Source organism: Folsomia candida, unplaced genomic scaffold (genome assembly GCF_002217175.1).
Source record: "Folsomia candida strain VU population unplaced genomic scaffold, ASM221717v1 Fcan01_Sc003, whole genome shotgun sequence".
NCBI lineage: Eukaryota > Metazoa > Arthropoda > Collembola > Entomobryomorpha > Isotomidae > Folsomia > Folsomia candida.
This window is the reverse complement of record NW_019091195.1, coordinates 4,234,411-4,252,559: the sequence shown is the minus strand read 5'-3', so window position 1 is coordinate 4,252,559 and position 18,149 is coordinate 4,234,411. Positions and strand designations below refer to the sequence as shown.

Sequence of the window (18,149 nt, the reverse complement as noted above, 5' to 3'; positions counted from 1 at the left end):
TACTTGAAAATAATGTAATAAATAAATTGGTATACTAGTATTGGTATTGGTATTGGTATAAATTGGTAAACTCTAAAACCCATCTTCTAGTCATCATGCTTGATATATCCTCAAGTAACTAACGTTGGGATTTCCATCACCCCGAATAATCACGTCAATACTACGTGTATAATAAAGATGCATGACACGCGATTTACTCTTCAGTCGTCCTATGATTCATTCGGTTATAATAATAATAATAATGCCAAAAAAGTAGATTTTTCTCTCACAGAAGTCTTATCCTCACTTGAAATTTCTAACATCACAAGACTCTTGTGGTTTTCATATAGATTTACCACCGTATATGTGCCTATGTATGCAAATGTAAATTGCACAAGCATCAGCTCATCTCCAACTTCGTGAAGACTTGATGGACAATTTGCGAATGTGACAGTAATCACAAATAATTGATTGTAAAACTGCTTTGAATGCAAAAATACAAATTATATTCCTAGAAATCGTAAAACAAATAATCAATTTGCACATCATTATTCTGTCGTAGGACAAGAAGCAACAAAAAAACTGTGACAGAGTTGAAAAGAACTGGACTTGGTGGATTTGCGTAAACATTCTGCTTTTTTGGCAACCAACAAGTCTAGCAGCGTGGCGTGTACTAGGATAGGACAAGAAAACTCGCATCAGTCAATGTGAAATGAAAACTGAACAAGGTGTGTCAAACTTGTAGTTAAATATAATAAAGCATAATCCAACACAATCCTAATTACGCCGGATGTGACAACCAATGCGGTTTTGGTTTTTGATTACTAGAGTGAACAACTTATTACTTAGATTATTTCATACACATTGCAAATACATACAGTACCACAAGAAAATGGAGTCTTCAGGAGCGTGTATTTTTACAAGTGCAGTTTTAATATTATTAATTACAAGCATTGGCGCTTCACCTATTGCAAATTCTAACGAGTATCGAATTCGTTCAAGTCTGAGTGACGCATTGTCGAGTGAAGATTATCAAAATGATGCACTAATATTTGACCCGAGAGATTTCAATGGTCCTCGCCTCAGTCGAGCCAGCAGGTATCCCTTGTGGCACAGGGTTAAACATAGTGAAAAGGATGCTGGAAATTTTGACAAAGAGGAATCCACTGATGCAATTGCATTTCAACGTAAGTATCATAATTTTAACTATATTGGATGAAAATCGTGAACACTTTTATAACCATCAATGTCTCACTTCACAGCAACCACTGGGCTACAGGGTCGTCCTAGATCGTACAACCGCCGCCCCTCAGCGTCAAAACTCCCAAATCAACTTAGATTCCAGAATCCCATCGACTTGTGGAGAAATGTAGATCAACCGAATGCAGATGGCAAGTCGGACGAGATTTCAAATACGAACCAAGAGGGGTATCGACTAGACGATGCTCTTGTTCTCGAGTCCGTTCCAGTTCCTGACGACCTTATTCTGAGCGACCATAATGACCAGAACATTGACGAAGATGATTTGTTGAACCAGTTTTTTTCTCACGTGAAGACAACCACAGTCTCGCCCAAGTACTCGACAGAGCTGCATGGGAAAAAATCAAAGGAAAAACATGGAAAATTGCAGAAAATCAAAATCTCGAAAGATATTAATCGAAACAATGTTTTACATTCTGACATTAGTAACGACGATGATGAGTCGGAAGTTGCTTTTCTAACGTTTGATTCAGTGATTCAAAGGAGACAGTGCGCTTCTAGTTATGACGTCAAAGATGGAAAGTGTAAACCACGAGCAAAAATAAATTAGTTAGTTCATTTAGTGATGATGTAACCAAATTGCGTATGTGAGTATATGAAGGTATAATCAACAATACTCCATTGCCGAATAGTATTATTGTAAATATTGTATATACTTATATTTCTTAGCAGATTGCATTTATTGTAAAATTATTACACGAAATCAATAAAGTTCAATGCAACTATGTAAATACGTACATGCTTATGTACTTAAAGAAAGGATATATCAGTAGTACGTACATACGCTAATGCTGCACTCATTTTTCTCACGCTCATTCGTGGTTGATTTGTAGAGCGTAGTGATAATTATGGTCTACATACATAATAATGAAGCATACAATAAAAAATAGATTTCTCAATCAATCAAATACATATGTACAACTTTATGTGTTTCAATGACGAGTCGTCATGCGGTAGCAACCTCTGTGTTGACCTTGCTTGCGTTTTAATTGTATTTATTTGAAAATTCCGTAAAATGTTCCGGGTAGTTTGCTGTAGTTTGATATATGCAAATTTCATTTTACAAATCGTTTACGTAACACCTTTCCCGAACACCACAGTTCTGTACAAGGAGAAACTCAACTCCAACATTTCTGATATTGTCAATCATAGCATTGTAGTAAGTTTAATGCGTATTTCTACTCTAGAAATTGGGTAACATGATTTCCTGTTTCAAGGTTAATGACACGAAAATCACCAATTTTGACAACCAACAAGAAGTGTTTTTCCCCGAATCTATAAAAACCAGTGTGCTTGATGGAACATTGTCGTCCGAGGAGGAGGTCGCCACCATTAGTTACGCATTTAGAGGTCCAAACCCTGTCGTTGAAAAGTTAGAATTGCCTCTGTCGGAAGTAGACAAGAATGTCCGCGAAGCCTGGGGAGGGGATTGTAACCAGGAGTCGTGGGACAAGTGTAGCAAAATAAAAACCTGGGGGAGGCCTGGGGGGTATTTCATGCCCGACAAACGGTCGAATGGGAAGTTGATCTGGATAAATAATGGGACCAAATGCGACACTCCAGAGGAAAAATTCTATTGTTTAGGGAATGGCTGGACGGTAGCACGATGTCATCTTCTTTGTATGGCTCAGTGTAACAAAGGTATGCATAGTATACAAAAGTATGTATCTATGCATAGTACAGTACATACATAAGTAGAATATACCATAATAATTGGATTGCAATTAACAATTGTTTGACTATTCTCAGAGATTCTATTTAAATACGACCAAATTGTGAAACACGAAGGACAATGCCCATCACCAATTGGATGATTAATTGTATATGCTCCAGTGGCTACTGACGACGTGACAAACTTCATTAAGCACGACGATGATGGACAGTTTGTTTTTCTTCCCTCGATCCGGATCATGAATTTATTCATGACATGAGAGAACTGATCAAAACCAGAAGCTATACTTTGAACTACTAATTTACTTTATTGCATAAATTGCTATAAATTGATTTAACTCTGCCATGTCAAATGTCTAAGCACGAGAATACAATTCGCAGTTAGCGTTCACAACTGAACCAAACAACACTCCAACATGAGGAACATTGTTTTTTGCATCTTTGTTACTTTGCTCTTATGCTTTCTGATAAAAGTAGAGCCATGTTCCGTGCATCCGACTACATCACCCCAGCCAACCACAAAATCTTCATTGCTTCGCAGAATTAGAACAAAACCGACCACAACTAGGACCCCTGTAACGACGCCAGCAACTTTATCAGAGGATCAGTCACGTTTCACTAAATACTCAAAATATGCGAGTAATGTAATAACAGTAATGTTTTTATTTTATACGAATTTTTAAATGCAATAATAAAGTGTAAAATTTAATGTATAAAGGGAGCGGTTTTTTCCTGGAAGTAGAAGGTTAGAAAACTAACAGTCAAATTTATCGTGTATTGCAATCACTACATTACAAATTTTCGTTTCACTAATTGAAGAAACAATTGACAATCGAACCCGAGTGTACGAAATGAAGAAACTGCCACGGTAAACAAAATAAAAATAATTTTACATTCTAGACTAATTTCAAATTTTGGATTATTTTTCTATTATGCGTGACGAGTTTTTAGACTCTACAGCCAAACTATGAAAAGATCTACGGATGCACAGATCCCCCCAGACTCCAACAATGTTGAACAAATTGCTGGACCGAGTGACACCGCTGGAGAAGAATCTTTGACCGAGGAGGACTTGGCAGTTCAGAAAGACTGGGAAGGTGACTGCTTTTCTCGTCATTGGAAAAAATGTGCAGGTTTGGACCATATTCTTGTGATGAACGTATACAAGTTCGTAAAATACATACGTAATAATGAGCTTATTGCTGCATAATTTAAGTCAAACATTGATATTATGCAATAATTTAACTAGTAAAACGAACGGTCGGGATTATGAGACGCTGCATTGGGAAATGGTGATAACTGAAATTCTTTGTAGTATTTTGAATGAAATACTATCATGCATACTTAACGTACAATGGACATTCGTTTAATTTGTCAATATTAATTACTTAGGACTGTAAATTATCGTCGGTTGTATGCATGAAAAACGGTATTGACACATGATACTACATTTTTCTCTTATTGTGACATTTTAATGGTTGTTTTTAATTTAAGGGTGGTCGGTGAACCAGTGTCAAATCATTTGCATGTCAAAGGTAAATCAAATTATCCATTGCAATTTTACGAAATCAAATTATTAGCCCAAACCAGAGCTTACCTGTTATGTCCATTTACCTGACGATACATACAACATAACTAAAAAAATGTAGACCTATTTTGATTGAATTGGTAGAAATATGCATCCCAGTACATGTGATATGTAATTTTAAAGTGATAAATTAGTGAAATATGTAACCATCGGATAAAAGTGATTTTTTTCCAAACACATATCTTAATAAGCTACTCTCTGGTTCGAGCTACGACAAAATTGTAAACTGTACTGAACGTTTTACATATATCAGCAATATTTTTTTCAGTGCAACAAAGGTAAGCCTTCCATAATTAATAAAATGCGTAATTTAACCTGCCTTAATTTTGATATGTTTAGCAATGCTGCAAGGATACGATTCGTTCGTCAGTTATAGTGGACCGTGTAAATACATATAGTTGATAGTGGTTTCGTGGACCCTGTATTTACAAGTTAAATACTTTATTCCGGAAGTCATACAAGTAGGAAGGAACTCTGTCTGCATATCTAGATGCATATATGTATGTATGATTGGTTGATACTGTTCGTACAAAATATTGATACATAGCAAAATAAAATGGCATACATTTCAATATTGAAGTGGATCGACATTACACATTTTACTTTAGTACGTATATAAGTTCCATCCATTTACATACCACTTTGATGTAAATTGTCCAATTTTAGAGATTCTTAACATCCGGTCAATTGTTATGCACGCAACACTTATTTATGGATGAAAGTTGCGAACATTCGAGCTTATTGTATTTTGACAAAAATATTCATGTCGAATTATGCAAATACAAACAGATTAAGTTGATATACTTATTTAGTTAGCTGTTCTAAATTCACTTTGAAATTGAACTTATTGTGATCCTTTCCTTAACAATAATTTGCAAATACCGCAGAGAAATGCAGTTTCTTCGGCCAATCAATCAAACCATATCTGCAATTTCGTTTTTATTTCTCTGCATATCGTTGGTTAATACAATACCGACTCGAAACTTAGAAAAACGAGCAGCTCTTGAAAAAAGTGTTACCAGCTCATCGCTGAAAAGTGACAGCAATGTGTCACAATATGCAAACTTGGAATTGGACAAGTTTGCCAACTTTCCATTAAATGCAACTGAGGTGAATTTGTATGGAAATGTTTTGACACCCGAAGACCTTACGACGCAGGAAGATTGGGGAGGAAATTGCACGGTCGCAGTTTGGGATAAATGCAAAGTGATCTCATCGTGGTTCGGGTATTACCTGAACCCCAATGAGGGTCCAGATCAGCCAAAGTGGCTGAATTACCAATTGGATTGCAAAGTCAGTATATAAATATTATAAGTTCATCACATAAACTTTTAGTAACTATTATTCCGCTTTCGAAATTTAAAGTTACGGATCAGATTTTAGAAAATTATAGTTTTTCTCAGACATTTTTATTCGCTGACCTCACTCTGCGCCTTTGAAGATGGAAGGATGCATAATGATGGTCGAGTAACCAAGTCTGAAAGTCTTAACGTACTTTTTTACTATTAATAAATTTGTAAAGGTGGAACCAACATTATGCATGAACAACGGATGGAACGTGAACCGCTGCCACATTCTCTGCATGTCTCGTTGTAACACTGGTCAGTAATATATTTGGCTATTAAACAATTATATATATTGATTTATTGTAAACCATGTATTCATTGTAGAAATGCTGTCTAAATTTGACAAGTATGTTAGTCATCAAGAAGAATGCAAGGCAAGTGCTCATGGATAACTGCGCAATATTGATCATTGTACAGAGGAAGAGAACGACCTGATGAAAACAGTGAAGCTGCTTCGATTTTAGAATACTATGTTGCAAAGATTGCTAATGTTAGTTGACTGGTATTATACAATGACAAAAATAAAAACAATTTATAATACCAAAATTCATGCGAAAAAAGTCCGGGTTTATTTGCTAAATATTATTAGACCCTAGGTATTATTAACCAGGATTCTACTCCATAATCACCCAAAACATGAATACATATGCAATAACATGATAAGTATATCACCTAATGCCGATTCTTACTATTAAAAATTTTATCCCACCAAATCCTTATTCGTACCGGCGAATATAATTACTATATATAAAATTTCGATTTTAAGATAGATACCAAGCCTGTTTGCTCCTATATCTCTACGTTGCGAAACGCAGCCAGGGATGCAGTGCCGGGACAATGAAATTGGGCCCTTGCAGGGCCAAAATTCATATTTGTGGCTGTAGTCACCTGTTTCTGACTTAATTAACAATACTTAATAACATAATAAAATTTCATAGTGTTTAAAAAAGTATAAACTTCGAATTCAAAAAAAAATTTTAATTCGAAAAAAAATAGTTTTTAGAAAAATAGTAGTTAGTGTTTAAAAAATTATTTTTTAACACCGCAAAATTGTATTATTTTATTAAGTATTGTCAATTAAGTCAGAGACAGGTGACTACAGACACAAATATGAATTTTGGCCCTGCAAGGGCCCAATTTCATTGTCCCGGCACTGCATCCCTGGCTGCGTTTCGCAACGTAGAGATATAGGAGCAAACAGGCTTGATAGATACACGTATATCAATAGCGTTCTGAAGTGATTTCCAATAAAATATTTCATTTTGTAACAAAAATGCAATCTGCACATTTTAACGGGACAAACAAATTTACAGTTCAGAGATATAGCCTTTGCAATTGCTGAATTTCGACGTTTTGGCGACAATGAGGGCAACGAGGTTGACGTGTAAGGGCCTCTTCGATGCATACTCGGCAGAAAACGTGCCCACATGGAGTTGCCATTATATGAATCTCACGGTCCTTCAACTGTTCAAAGTCTTCAAAACAGATCTCACAGACCTTGACGACACCCAAAACTTTTTCCTCTTCGAGAGAGTCTGTTGATCCGCTTCGACTGACCCTCGCCCGTGGTGCTTGCATATTTGCATGTTGTTGGCGTTGCTGCTGCTCCATTCGGTCGTCCTCGGTCGCTGCAAAATAAGCAATTCCAGCCGCCGCTGCGCCCACTGCTGCTCCCACAGCAAATGTAGCTGCTGTCTTCAACCAAGAGCTTTGTTGCTGATTATTATCCCTTCGTGCTCCAGACATGATTGGATCAAAATTGAATCTGTTTTGATATAAAATATGATACTTTTTAAGAGATGATAAACTAAACTTGTATGGATGTTGTACATACATCAAAGTACTACTCACCTTTTATTAGTGGAACTTTGTCTTGATTTTTAAACTCTATTAACGACTATGTTCAGACTCTCCTTAAGTACTCTAAAAGAAAAAAAATCAATATTAGAAAACAATGAGCACCACATTGCTTGACTTTTAGTATCTAAGTCTTCTCCTACATAGAGTGATATGTAAAGTGTCACAAATAACTTTGAACTACGTATAAGGCAATTTGGACAATGTAAATTCAAGAAAAAAATTGAAAACCATAGATCTGTATAATTCTTGAGAACTGAACTGATTAACCTTAACCCGTGATTACACAATTACCTTAGATAATGGGAGTGAACGTATTTAGTTGCTGACTAGAACGTGAATTGACGCAAATTACTAATTTGTCACAATGATTTTGCTAAATTTAAACTCTGTTAAGACGGGAGAGGAGAGGAAGACACCAGTCCTTCTATTGCAAAACTGCAAACGTATGTGTAATCTGTTGGTAAACAAACAACATCAACTTTGTATAATATTAACTTGTATATTACGTGGGATTTGCGAGTAGTAGTGTGGCAATTTCAAGAAATTTGTTGATTGCAGAACGATTTTTAGCAAAATCGTCATATGCTGCACAACGACATTAGGGAGCGTCCATAAATCACGTGATCGATTAGAGGGGGGGAGGGGGTCTGAAATTTGTCACGAATTATCACGGGGGGGGGGGGGGTAGATGGTCAGATGTCACGTGACATGAGTAAAGTTTTTTGCCAATAAATGTCATGAGAGTTTATATCGTGCGTGTGGTATGATACCACACGCACGTTATATAAATTTGATTTTCATTTTGCATATTTATAAACTTGCTTCGACCTAAATTCTTATGTCTGACTGGCGTATTAAATAGTTATTTACACATGTGTGTAATGTAGCTCTAATTTGATTAATGATTTTAAAAATATTGTTATTCCGGACATGATTTAATTTGAGCATCATCTCGTGTCACGTGACCGGTGGGGGGGGGGTAGCGAAATTATCACCACCGGTCACCAAGGGGGGGGAGGGGGTCAAAATTGTCCAAAAATCGATCACGTGATTTATGGACGCTCCCTTACATTCGTAGATGCTGAATTCCGATCCACTCCGACCATCGCCAAGCAACAAAGCTCATGAAAGTTTTTCATGAAGTGAAAGGATGCACATATGTAAAAGTTTCCATATTGTTAAATTTTAGCTTTATTATCGCTGTAGAGTGATAAAACAAGATTCCTAAACTTTTTAGCTCGTTTCCGTGGAGTGAATGTATTAGGATTATGTAATGAGGTTGTCCAAGGATGGGCCATCTTTTAAAAATTATTAAAAATTTTCGAGTTGGGGACAGGCACGCATTTTTTGGCGTTGTCACCCGTTGTTGGGTGAGTGAGAAATTATTTTTCGGTGGACTTTTTCATTTCTAACTCGAATGCATATTATGTGATATTGATGACCACTTCTGCCCCCGATAATTTTGTATATTTCTACACTTATTTGTATACATATTTTTATGAAGATAGCGACCACAACCAGGAGGATAATTCGAGTTCCAGATAAAGAAATGTTTATTTATCTTTAAAAAAACTTGACAAAAATTTACATCCTCATGATTTTAAAAACTTATACCGTTAACAACTCATCTTCGGTATCAGCAGGAGTGGTTTCTGAATCTGCACCAGCAGCTGCTACCTCATCAATTACAAAATCTTCCAGAACTAAATTATCCTCCTCCTCTTCGTCCTCCAGGTCCACCGTTATCGTGGGAGTGATAATTTAATAATGAAAATTTTGTCAAGTTTTAGACAAATGAAAATTTTTTCTCCGGAACTCGAATTATCTACCTGGTTGTGCTCTTTATAAAAATATGCATATAAATACGTGTACAAATATATAAAAGTATCGGGGACAAAAATGGTCATCAATATCACATATGTAATATGCAATCGAGTTAAAAATTAAAAGCAGTCCCCAGAAAATGTAGCAAAAATAATTTTTAAAATAATTTCTCACTCACCCAACAACGGGTGACAACGCCAAAAAATGCGTGCCTGTCCCCAACTCGAAAATTTTTAATAATTTTTAAAAGATGGCCCATCCTTGGACAACCTCATTACATAATCCTAATACATTCACTCCACAGAAACGAGCTAAAAAGTTTAGGAATCTTGGTGATAAAATATAAAGAAAACACACTTTAATAATTAAAGTGTGTCAGTGTGTCTTAAGTAATTAATTATTAATCAATCATGTAATAATTGATACAGATTAGCACTTTTAAATTGCAGCTCTTTTTTATTAAGACACCGGGGAAAGCAAATCAAGCACAATTACAAGAAACTTAAGTTGCGTGCACATATTTACACAGCCCAATAAATTTATATTCAAGTAATTTGAATTGAACAAATTGTATCTACCATACGTTAACCAGGAGAAGCTTATGTACATTGGCTCATATTCATAGTGTGTAATAACTTGCGTACCTCAATAACCCTTTCATACTGCATACTTTGAACAATTAAGCTAAATATACATACATGAGTTTCATAAATAAGCTACAAAAAACTAATATCCAGCATCTCGTTCTGCAAACATATAATGATACCAGTATGCGATGTTGAATATTAAGAAAGATATAGGAAACAGGAATCTTGACACACGATCCTAATAAGATGGAAATTTAATTTTCTATTAATTAAATTTCTACATTAACACATTAATTAGTAAGCGTCTTACCACTTGATTAGATCTCGTAAGTAAATGGCCTCCCATGGTGGGACGATTCTTCATATTCTGAGTAAACGGAAGGGGCAGGGTTTGTCTATCTGAATTTTTAAAAACATATTTAGTTCACAATAGTGTTTCAAACAATGGCGTAAGTTTCAAATTGCTAATCTATTAAGCGCAGTACATACATTTATAGAGCTGGATGTTATAACCTGGGTGTTATAAAATTGATTAAATTAAATAACAACTCGTGTAATAAATTATAAAGCCAACTTTAAGGTATCGATCTAACCGACTATGCTGACTTCGATGATGGCCATAACAATGAACACAAGGCATGTTCCTGTGAATATGTCGAGAGCCTTTGTGTACGACACGGGAGGAACAGCTTGATTGATTAAAAAATTGGTTAAAAAATTAGAGTATATTATTATATGTATCCCGTAAGAATTATTCACAGACCCTGGTTGATTCCATAAATCTGAGCAACCATCGTGAGCATCGTTGTTATTCCGAGAGACTAACAAATATTTGATTTTTTGTGAATTAAATTCATACATGGACGTATTAATGTATCTATTACCACTCTTGCGTCAATGGTGCTCGCTCCAAGCCAGAAACTTATCCAGCTTACCTATTTTTAGATAAATTTGTACCATGTATATGTATGTATGTAAATATTACCCTCAGGCTACCATTATAGGAATAATAATTTCGACCTACCATAACAATCATACCTACACATAAAATTTTCAAACCATTAACAGATTAACTAATGTAGAAAATGGCATAAATCAATTGATTAGTTCGCTGTACCGCAAGGTAGAAAATTTTGTATCATGTAGTAGCCAAGTTCCCTTTGAAATGTAAAAGTTGCAAGTAAGCAACTATACTTTCCCGTGGTGGTCACATGATCGCAAGTTGAATAATTGTTGCTCTTCATTGTAAATCTTGGCAATTGTTGCTCCGCAGGAAGTTGGATTGGGTTGGTTCGTTTCCACATAAATGTTAAATCTTTGGTAGGCCATGAATAGCTACCCATGCGAATTCGACATGTCTGCCGATCAAGTGGGTAATATCGCAAGTTCATTGGACATGCTAGAGTTAGCGATAAACGTATGCTTAGCAAGACCGTTCCAGTTTCAGGGGTAACTCTAATCATAACATTTGGTTTCATTTGGAGATGAAGATTAGCACTTCGTTCATTCATGAAGAAAAGGTCCGGTGTCCATAAACGAGACATGTCTTCTGGAAGGGTGATGAATTCAGAGTAATTAAACTTGAGACGAAAATCTTTCCATTCTTGTCTCACGGTTATCTGAACACGATATTCCATGTTGATGTCATCTGATGATGAAAAATAGTACATGGCCGATAATACAAATAGGTATGTAAGCAAGCCAAGTTCAATACTTGTTAGACGTCGGACATATGATGCGATGTACGTAATTAATTGATAAAACACTTACCAATTGTACCAATATTTCTAAGAAACAAGTTGACAACGACAAATGTTGCCGACGCATTGTCACCCCTGGGTCTAATATTGTGGTTGTATAGAGTTTGATTATTGAGTATGTCATTAATTAAATCTTCTGCCTGAACTTGGTCAAAATCAGCACTAACTTGTTTTACATGTAGGCTAAGTGTTAACAGTAATAGTAAAATAAGCTGCTGCTTAAGGAAGGATGGAAAAATATGGCTGTTTGCTACCATTGTTAATGAAAATCTTGTAATCTAAAGTGAGATCCAATCGTGATGATTGCTGATAGCAGACTGAATTAAATGATAACAAATTGCAAAGAAATGGCGATGAAAATGTGGAATATCATGTCGGATGAAATTTGGTCATTACATGGTGCATGTTAATTCGCCATAATTCATTTACATATAATTAGAATTACATTGTCGTCCCTTTGTACACGTATGTATCACCTTGCATTTAGCTTCATTATTCATCCACGCGTGGCCTTGCTCTTGTTATCATGTCACCAGATCAGGAAGAGCCTATTTGATGAACTATTTTTTCGGTTTTGGAAAATGAGGACCCACCCAGATCCGGGCGATGGTACATATTTGCTTTCTACCCAAAGTACTTACTGCGGCTGCTTTCACTCAACAGAATATGCAGAGATGTTTTACGCATACATTTTACCCATGCAATATAGCAATGTAGTGTTCATTTGCATAAAGGAGAAAATGATGAAGTACTCAATAGGACATTTGCGGTTTGCTGCTTGTTTTTGAAATGTCATTAAAAACGATGTATTGCGTGACGTTAAAAGTTGTTGTCCCAAAAGACCCATGTAGTGAAAATATGCTAAAAATACTATAATTTATTCCTCACAAATATGTATGTACGTGTTTGATAAATAACGGGACAATCTACACATTAATATATGAAAAATCTAGAAATATGTACATACATATTTAGTTCTTACTCTGACCTTCAAGAAATACTGTCCAGAGTTCATATGATTCTCAGTGTCCAGTGCTCACCACTGTCTTTTGTGTACGATAGTGTTTAGTCAAAAATACTTTCCAGGATCCATCCCTTACGAATTTGATTCTAGTTCCACCCTCCGAAGGGGACGTGTCAATGGATGTTTTCGTTTTTTGAACGTTTAATTTAATCTTATTAACTTCTTTCGTAGAATTTTCCTCTACTGCTCGAAATTTGGAACCAGGAAAGTTCTGCCCAACATTAACTATTCTCCATTTATCCATGTCGTATATTTTCACGAAGGGCTCATGATGGAGTTCAATTTTATCGCTGTTGAGGTCTCGCTTCCGTTTTGATAATTTAAGAGATGAACTGCATCTGCCGAGTGGTCGATAATAATTCCATTTAACCGATAGCTTAATGCAACAGTGAACAAATTTACAAGTCAATATTATATCAGTGACGCTCCTCTTGCCATTTATTGCACAACACGATTTTACAATTTTAGTGCACTCCTCATTCTGATCTTTGTATCTCATCTTGTGGTTACAGCCAAGACCAATGCTCGTAGAAGTGTCAATCTCTTTGTGACCTGTAGTAGGACCATGTAGTTGAATTCATCCGAATGAAGTTGAATGTTTGCAAAAATGCTTTAAATCTGCAGTAGGATAAGAAGTTTGAATCTTACCTGATTCTTGATCTGGATAACTTATAATATTATTGCCACCTTCACTGACTTTTACAAGGACAGTGAATGCCAATAGTACACGATATGTCATGCTTCCATATATATTCGTATGAAAGGCAATTTTATGAGGCATGAACGGCAGTTCAAAAATATTTGAATGGAATAATGTTTATGTAACAACTTTTGTCTCACGGAAATGGAGTCACTTCACAATGAGTAATTGTAGCAATTATTGTACTTGATAAAGATATGTACGACATTTATTGCGAATTGTTCTGCGCAATAAACCATTACATATTACGTTCCTATTATAAAAAGACGTACATTTTCAAACCAACATCATGCGTAATAAACACACAATAAATATAAAACATGTGCTAGCAACTTTTGTAAAACATAAGTATCAAAAAGATTTGTTCGTTATTGTGTCAAATTTTCTCGAAATTGTAAAAAGTAACAATTTATGAAAGCAATTGCAAATAAATATTATTAAATACAAACATTCTCTGTACATTAGAAATACAGTTAAAAACGTGACTGTAAAAGTAGTGACATGAGCTAATAACGTCTGATTACATTGCATTGGTGGTCATTTAAATATTATAAATACGTAATTGGATAAATAATTCCATTATGTGAAGGTGTTATATTTGGATGATTAATTTGTTCGATTTGCAACTTGGATATTTGAATGAGGTAGCACAATAAGTACCATCATACATATGACATATGTAAGTAGGAGTAAAAATGGAGAAAGATTGTCGTTGAAGATTGTGACAAGTAATTTTGTATATATTTAAATGCGACAATGTTTCAATCAGTCTGAATTTCACGTGACAAATATTTCATGGTATTATACATAAATTACAATACCATATTTAATGAGTTTTGGTAAAAGCTCCACAATGAAAAGTGTTCAACAACAAACAGATTTTCAATATTTTATATGATATGCGGTGTTAAACTACTTATGCTTGGTTAAATTGAAATACATTAAGTTATCATCTAAACCACATACTGATCTTCTAAGCAGTTTCTACTGTCACTATGCGTTGAAGGTTGAGGAACAAAGTTGAGATTTTTTCTGGATATGAAGGAATGAATTTCCCAAAAGTTGGGTCTTTCCTCGTCATTTCTTCGCCAACAATCACACATGAGTTGATAAATATCTCTATTGATTTAAAAACAAAGTCATATTATATTTTATATTACCTGTACTTCAATTCAATGTTAAAAAGAAAGCTGTCATACCTCGGACAATTATGGGGTTTAGAAAGTGGTTCATATGGGTCCATATCATCAAAAACAGAGAGTCGACGAAGATTGTGAAGAACTTCTTGATTGTTCATTGTTGGATATGGAGCTGCAAGGAACACAAATTTTTAAAGTTTAAACTTGAAATTTAGGTGTAATTATTTGTTTTTAAACTCTTCCATAATTTTAGACTAGTCATACAAAGTTGACAATGACAATCATACATAAGTATGCATAAAAGTGTAGTCCGGGATCACTGGAATTAAGACCAGCATGGTCGAGTTGTAAAAACTTTCCATAATTTCACTCGCAACCAACTTAAAATTGTCACTCTTTACAACGTTAAATTAAATGGCAATTTTTCTAATTCTATGTACAAGTCTGGATATTTAACTATTTTAGAAATTCGACCTAATTTAAGACTAGGTAAATAGAGGATAGGCTAAATATTTAACAGAACAGTTAAAATATTTAACTAACCATGACGGCAGTAGGATAAAATCTCCCAAAGAGTCGTCCCGAATGACCAACAATCACTTTTTGTTGAATACTTTCCCTATAACATATTCATATATTAATTACATACTAATTGCTATCCTTGATTTAAATTGTCACTATTTAACTTACAAGAAAAATAGACTCCCAACTCATCCATCTTAGAGGGAGGGGCATTTTTCCATCCAGACGATAATAATCAGAGGAATACAGATCCGTATCGGTTGCAAAATGTGAAATTTTAACAATCAACCCTCGTCCAACCACGCAATTCCTACAAAACACAAAAAAGTTAATCAAAATCAATTAAAATTAGCCATTACGACTTCATGACTTTGAATTATTTTATATATTTTTTATACCGAGTTGCAAGATCCCTGTGGACAATGTTTCTGCTTTCCAAAAACTTCATTCCATGCGCAACTTGACCAGAAATATACAGCAAACTCCCAAATCTATCAAAAAATTCCAATGAGTCATCATATAAACCAGATGAATAAAGTAAATTCGTGCTTACCCGATTTTCTGTGATGAATTTGGCAATAAAGTATCATTTTGTCGCAAAAACTGACATAAATCCCCCAATTCCAGAAATTCGAGCACCACAGAGAATGGCTCTTCGTCCATGCAAATTCCCAACACTTGCGCAATGTTGGGATCATCAAGAGTAGAGAGCAATCTTACTTCTTCCAAAAAGTCCGATCTGAAATTGATTTAGAATTATAATTGATATCTTAATTTTGTCTGCATAAATCTAACGAATGGTTCAATTATTTAATTTACTTGTCCTTTTCGCTTGCATTTCGTAGCAAATGCTTAACTGCAACCAAAGATTTATCACCCATCCCATTAGCCTCTAACTCTCCGACAAAAACCTGCGAAATTAATATGAACAAATTATCACCCAATAAAAGAGTATAGCAATGAAACGTTTTGAATTTGCAAAATAAAAATTACCGTTCCATAAGCACCGTCTCCAAGCTTTCTCAGCATACGGAGACGATGCTTAGCAATTTCAGGAATTCCAATCTCTCTAAATTTGACCTGAAGCAATTTGAGCCTGTTAATGGCTGCCGGTGAATTTGGAATGGATCGAAGGGGACTTATCAACTTTCCCAGCTCATTTGGAACAGCATACTCAGAATCTAAATATTAAAAAAACGTTCAAACGATTACTTTCCAGCATCAATAGCATCAAATATATCGTATGTAAGACTTTGGACTAAATAAAATGATCATGCACTTGTAGAATTAGAGTACACGAAGCTTGAAGGCATTCTTTCCACAACCAAAATGGTTCAGCTAAACTGTAAACTGTAAACTTGTCGAGGTTAAAATATGCAAAATATTCGTACAACTAAAGTGATCTGGACCAGACTGGATCGATTTATTTCCATTCAAATAGGTTTCACCCCTGTTTCCAGTTAAACTAACAGAAACAGTTTGATGGGATGCATGTGAATGTGAAAGCAGGTGGATCAGATTCAGATCTTCGAGAAAGGCAAAAAGAATAAAAAAATACGTCTACGGCAGTGACTCGAACGCCAAAGATTACGCTACCAGAACTCTTTATATTCCAACTCGTATCATAATAAACAGTTGCACAATAACGTTTCCTTCTTTCTTTTACTGCTCTTGTACACTTCAAGACTTTTACTAGCGAACAATCATCATCATGTTCCTAGAACACTAAACTACCATACATGCCTTTAAAATTCCCAATTCTTAGATGGTTTTACGATGAGTTGCGAATTGTGCGTATATTTATTTAAATTATATTTTTGTTAATCTGACATCTGGTAAATAAATAATTTTTCAGAAGTATCGTAATAATTGTCAATTAAAAATTGTCAAGCAGAATTACAAAGAAAAAATCCAATATGAAATCCACTGCGCCAGTAATAAACCTTACAAGCGGACTAATTACTGAGAACCTTTTAATAGAAACGGGTCACAAAAAATCAAATCTTTTTTGTACTATTCACGAAATAGATCGATCCATCAAATTAACAACAGATTGTTCGTGACGCGATAAAAACGGGTTCATTAGGATTTACACAAAGCCTCTTCGTCATAATTATTCTAATATTTCCTTTCACGAAGTTTATGGGGTCAACGCTTCTGTATCTGAATCATACGAACCCAACCTGCCCATGAAACTTTTCGCTTTCTTAGATTAGATTCCACCAACATACATAGACCATTAGCCAAAGCATGCAAACATACGCATGCATGTATGTACACATACATGTATGCGTATGTATATGCGTATATATGCGTATGTATATGTATGCGTACGCCTCTCTCGGACACACGCGTCCTAGTTTCAATTTTCCCAAAGTAATTACCCTTTAATGAGGTACAAGATGCAAATTAAAGTTTTACAAGGATGTTAAGGAAATAGGAATTTCCCAGCTGGACTGAAATTCAATTACACTCATGCACATTTCTCCAAAGGATTTACCCCACATTTCCTCAAATAACTTGAGTTTTCCTTCGTTCGCGTTTCTCCTCGTGGTTGCGTGATCTCAACAAAATGTGGAAAACTTGGGAGAGTGAAAGTTGTACAGAATTGTAGCAAGAAGCAAATTTCCATTACAACTTCTCCCACACGGCAAATCTAAGGTTTTTGAATCAAGTTTTTTTTTCCATGATCTGGAAAATACTTTGTTCATTAGTTCATATATACGTACATACTTACGTAAGTATGTACATGTTAGAGCTTGGTGGTTGATTGTAGTGGCGAATATATTGAGTAAACTGTTGGATGTCCGAATTAGTTGCTCGATTTGCACTTTCCATTTCTACATCATACCCAAATGCCTCCTCGTCTCGTGGTCTACTTTCGCTCGT

General features: G+C 35.2%; 6 protein-coding genes and 2 long non-coding RNA genes across 10 annotated transcripts in view; 3 read left to right on the top strand and 5 right to left on the bottom strand.

The window, feature by feature from the left end:
* Positions 1-14: 14 nt before the first annotated feature.
* LOC110846640 lies at positions 15-1,998 on the top strand. 2 transcript variants are annotated; one of them, XM_022093455.2, is made up of 3 exons: positions 15-432; positions 542-1,166; positions 1,242-1,998. In XM_022093455.2, the coding sequence occupies exons 2-3, from the start codon at positions 782-784 to the stop codon at positions 1,787-1,789; spliced, it is 933 nt and encodes a 310-aa protein (XP_021949147.1). In that variant the 5' UTR covers positions 15-432; positions 542-781; the 3' UTR covers positions 1,790-1,998. The 2 variants fall into 2 exon arrangements, with proteins under 2 accessions (XP_021949147.1, XP_035705376.1); XM_035849483.1 differs by lacking the exon at positions 15-432 and having other exon boundaries at positions 473-707; positions 808-1,166.
* A 167-nt stretch (positions 1,999-2,165) lies between these two features.
* Positions 2,166-5,070, top strand: LOC110846701. Of its 2 annotated transcripts, XM_022093527.2 has the most exons (11): positions 2,166-2,398; positions 2,457-2,880; positions 2,989-3,549; positions 3,629-3,655; positions 3,730-3,778; positions 3,862-4,077; positions 4,160-4,202; positions 4,303-4,339; positions 4,405-4,445; positions 4,767-4,776; positions 4,838-5,070. In XM_022093527.2, exons 3-11 carry the CDS (start codon positions 3,327-3,329, stop codon positions 4,894-4,896), a joined length of 705 nt encoding a protein of 234 aa, XP_021949219.1. In that variant the 5' UTR covers positions 2,166-2,398; positions 2,457-2,880; positions 2,989-3,326; the 3' UTR covers positions 4,897-5,070. The 2 variants fall into 2 exon arrangements, with proteins under 2 accessions (XP_021949219.1, XP_035705377.1); XM_035849484.1 differs by lacking the exons at positions 2,166-2,398; positions 2,457-2,880 and having other exon boundaries at positions 3,421-3,554.
* A 137-nt stretch (positions 5,071-5,207) lies between these two features.
* Positions 5,208-6,355, top strand: LOC110846066. Its single transcript, XM_022092684.2, has 3 exons — positions 5,208-5,791; positions 6,021-6,099; positions 6,169-6,355. The coding sequence occupies exons 1-3, from the start codon at positions 5,390-5,392 to the stop codon at positions 6,234-6,236; spliced, it is 549 nt and encodes a 182-aa protein (XP_021948376.1). The 5' UTR covers positions 5,208-5,389; the 3' UTR covers positions 6,237-6,355.
* Positions 6,356-6,390: 35 nt separating this feature from the next.
* On the bottom strand, positions 6,391-7,139 carry LOC110846067. Its single transcript, XR_004834353.1, has 2 exons — positions 7,059-7,139; positions 6,391-6,585 (listed from the first exon to the last, which is right to left on the bottom strand). It is a non-coding gene; the product is annotated as an uncharacterized LOC110846067 (long non-coding RNA).
* A 19-nt stretch (positions 7,140-7,158) lies between these two features.
* LOC110846805 (E3 ubiquitin-protein ligase RNF4) lies at positions 7,159-7,590 on the bottom strand. The gene has a single exon (XM_022093645.1). It carries the CDS (start codon positions 7,588-7,590, stop codon positions 7,159-7,161), a length of 432 nt encoding a protein of 143 aa, XP_021949337.1.
* A 111-nt stretch (positions 7,591-7,701) lies between these two features.
* Positions 7,702-8,331, bottom strand: LOC118434903. Its single transcript, XR_004834352.1, has 2 exons — positions 7,996-8,331; positions 7,702-7,767 (listed from the first exon to the last, which is right to left on the bottom strand). It is a non-coding gene; the product is annotated as an uncharacterized LOC118434903 (long non-coding RNA).
* Positions 8,332-9,964: 1,633 nt separating this feature from the next.
* LOC110846804 (glutamate-gated chloride channel) lies at positions 9,965-12,430 on the bottom strand. The gene is made up of 9 exons (XM_022093644.2): positions 11,886-12,430; positions 11,233-11,763; positions 11,140-11,153; positions 11,000-11,050; positions 10,879-10,936; positions 10,709-10,804; positions 10,605-10,628; positions 10,426-10,514; positions 9,965-10,353 (listed from the first exon to the last, which is right to left on the bottom strand). Exons 1-9 carry the CDS (start codon positions 12,130-12,132, stop codon positions 10,255-10,257), a joined length of 1,209 nt encoding a protein of 402 aa, XP_021949336.2. The 5' UTR covers positions 12,133-12,430; the 3' UTR covers positions 9,965-10,254.
* Positions 12,431-13,779: 1,349 nt separating this feature from the next.
* LOC110846803 (discoidin domain-containing receptor 2) overlaps positions 13,780-18,149 on the bottom strand; it is a 45,220-nt gene continuing 40,850 nt past the window's right edge. Inside the window, exons 13-20 of the mRNA XM_022093643.2 lie at positions 16,254-16,441; positions 16,080-16,171; positions 15,814-15,999; positions 15,659-15,751; positions 15,429-15,570; positions 15,282-15,357; positions 14,799-14,910; positions 13,780-14,718 (exon numbers count right to left, since the gene is read on the bottom strand). Coding sequence (XP_021949335.2) covers positions 14,553-14,718; positions 14,799-14,910; positions 15,282-15,357; positions 15,429-15,570; positions 15,659-15,751; positions 15,814-15,999; positions 16,080-16,171; positions 16,254-16,441 — 1,055 coding nt within the window. The 3' untranslated portion in view covers positions 13,780-14,552. The remainder of the gene's footprint in view (positions 14,719-14,798; positions 14,911-15,281; positions 15,358-15,428; positions 15,571-15,658; positions 15,752-15,813; positions 16,000-16,079; positions 16,172-16,253; positions 16,442-18,149) is intronic.

Excerpts from the sequence above, each read along its gene's own strand:
- LOC110846640 (XM_022093455.2), top strand. The coding sequence starts at position 782 with ATGCGGTTTTGGTTTTTGATTACTAGAGTGAACAACTTATTACTTAGA. Across the intron at positions 1,167-1,241 it reads TGATGCAATTGCATTTCAAC|CAACCACTGGGCTACAGGGT; the intron begins GTAAGTATCATA and ends CTCACTTCACAG.
- LOC110846701 (XM_022093527.2), top strand. The coding sequence starts at position 3,327 with ATGAGGAACATTGTTTTTTGCATCTTTGTTACTTTGCTCTTATGCTTT. Across the intron at positions 3,550-3,628 it reads TAAATACTCAAAATATGCGA|GGAGCGGTTTTTTCCTGGAA; the intron begins GTAATGTAATAA and ends TAATGTATAAAG. Across the intron at positions 4,078-4,159 it reads CTTGTGATGAACGTATACAA|TAAAACGAACGGTCGGGATT; the intron begins GTTCGTAAAATA and ends TAATTTAACTAG.
- LOC110846066 (XM_022092684.2), top strand. The coding sequence starts at position 5,390 with ATGCAGTTTCTTCGGCCAATCAATCAAACCATATCTGCAATTTCGTTT. Across the intron at positions 5,792-6,020 it reads ATTACCAATTGGATTGCAAA|GTGGAACCAACATTATGCAT; the intron begins GTCAGTATATAA and ends AAATTTGTAAAG. Across the intron at positions 6,100-6,168 it reads CATGTCTCGTTGTAACACTG|AAATGCTGTCTAAATTTGAC; the intron begins GTCAGTAATATA and ends TATTCATTGTAG.
- LOC110846805 (XM_022093645.1), bottom strand. The coding sequence starts at position 7,590 with ATGTCTGGAGCACGAAGGGATAATAATCAGCAACAAAGCTCTTGGTTG.
- LOC110846804 (XM_022093644.2), bottom strand. The coding sequence starts at position 12,132 with ATGGTAGCAAACAGCCATATTTTTCCATCCTTCCTTAAGCAGCAGCTT. Across the intron at positions 10,805-10,878 it reads GATTTATGGAATCAACCAGG|CTGTTCCTCCCGTGTCGTAC; the intron begins GTCTGTGAATAA and ends TAATCAATCAAG. Across the intron at positions 10,515-10,604 it reads TAACATCCAGCTCTATAAAT|ATAGACAAACCCTGCCCCTT; the intron begins GTATGTACTGCG and ends TTAAAAATTCAG.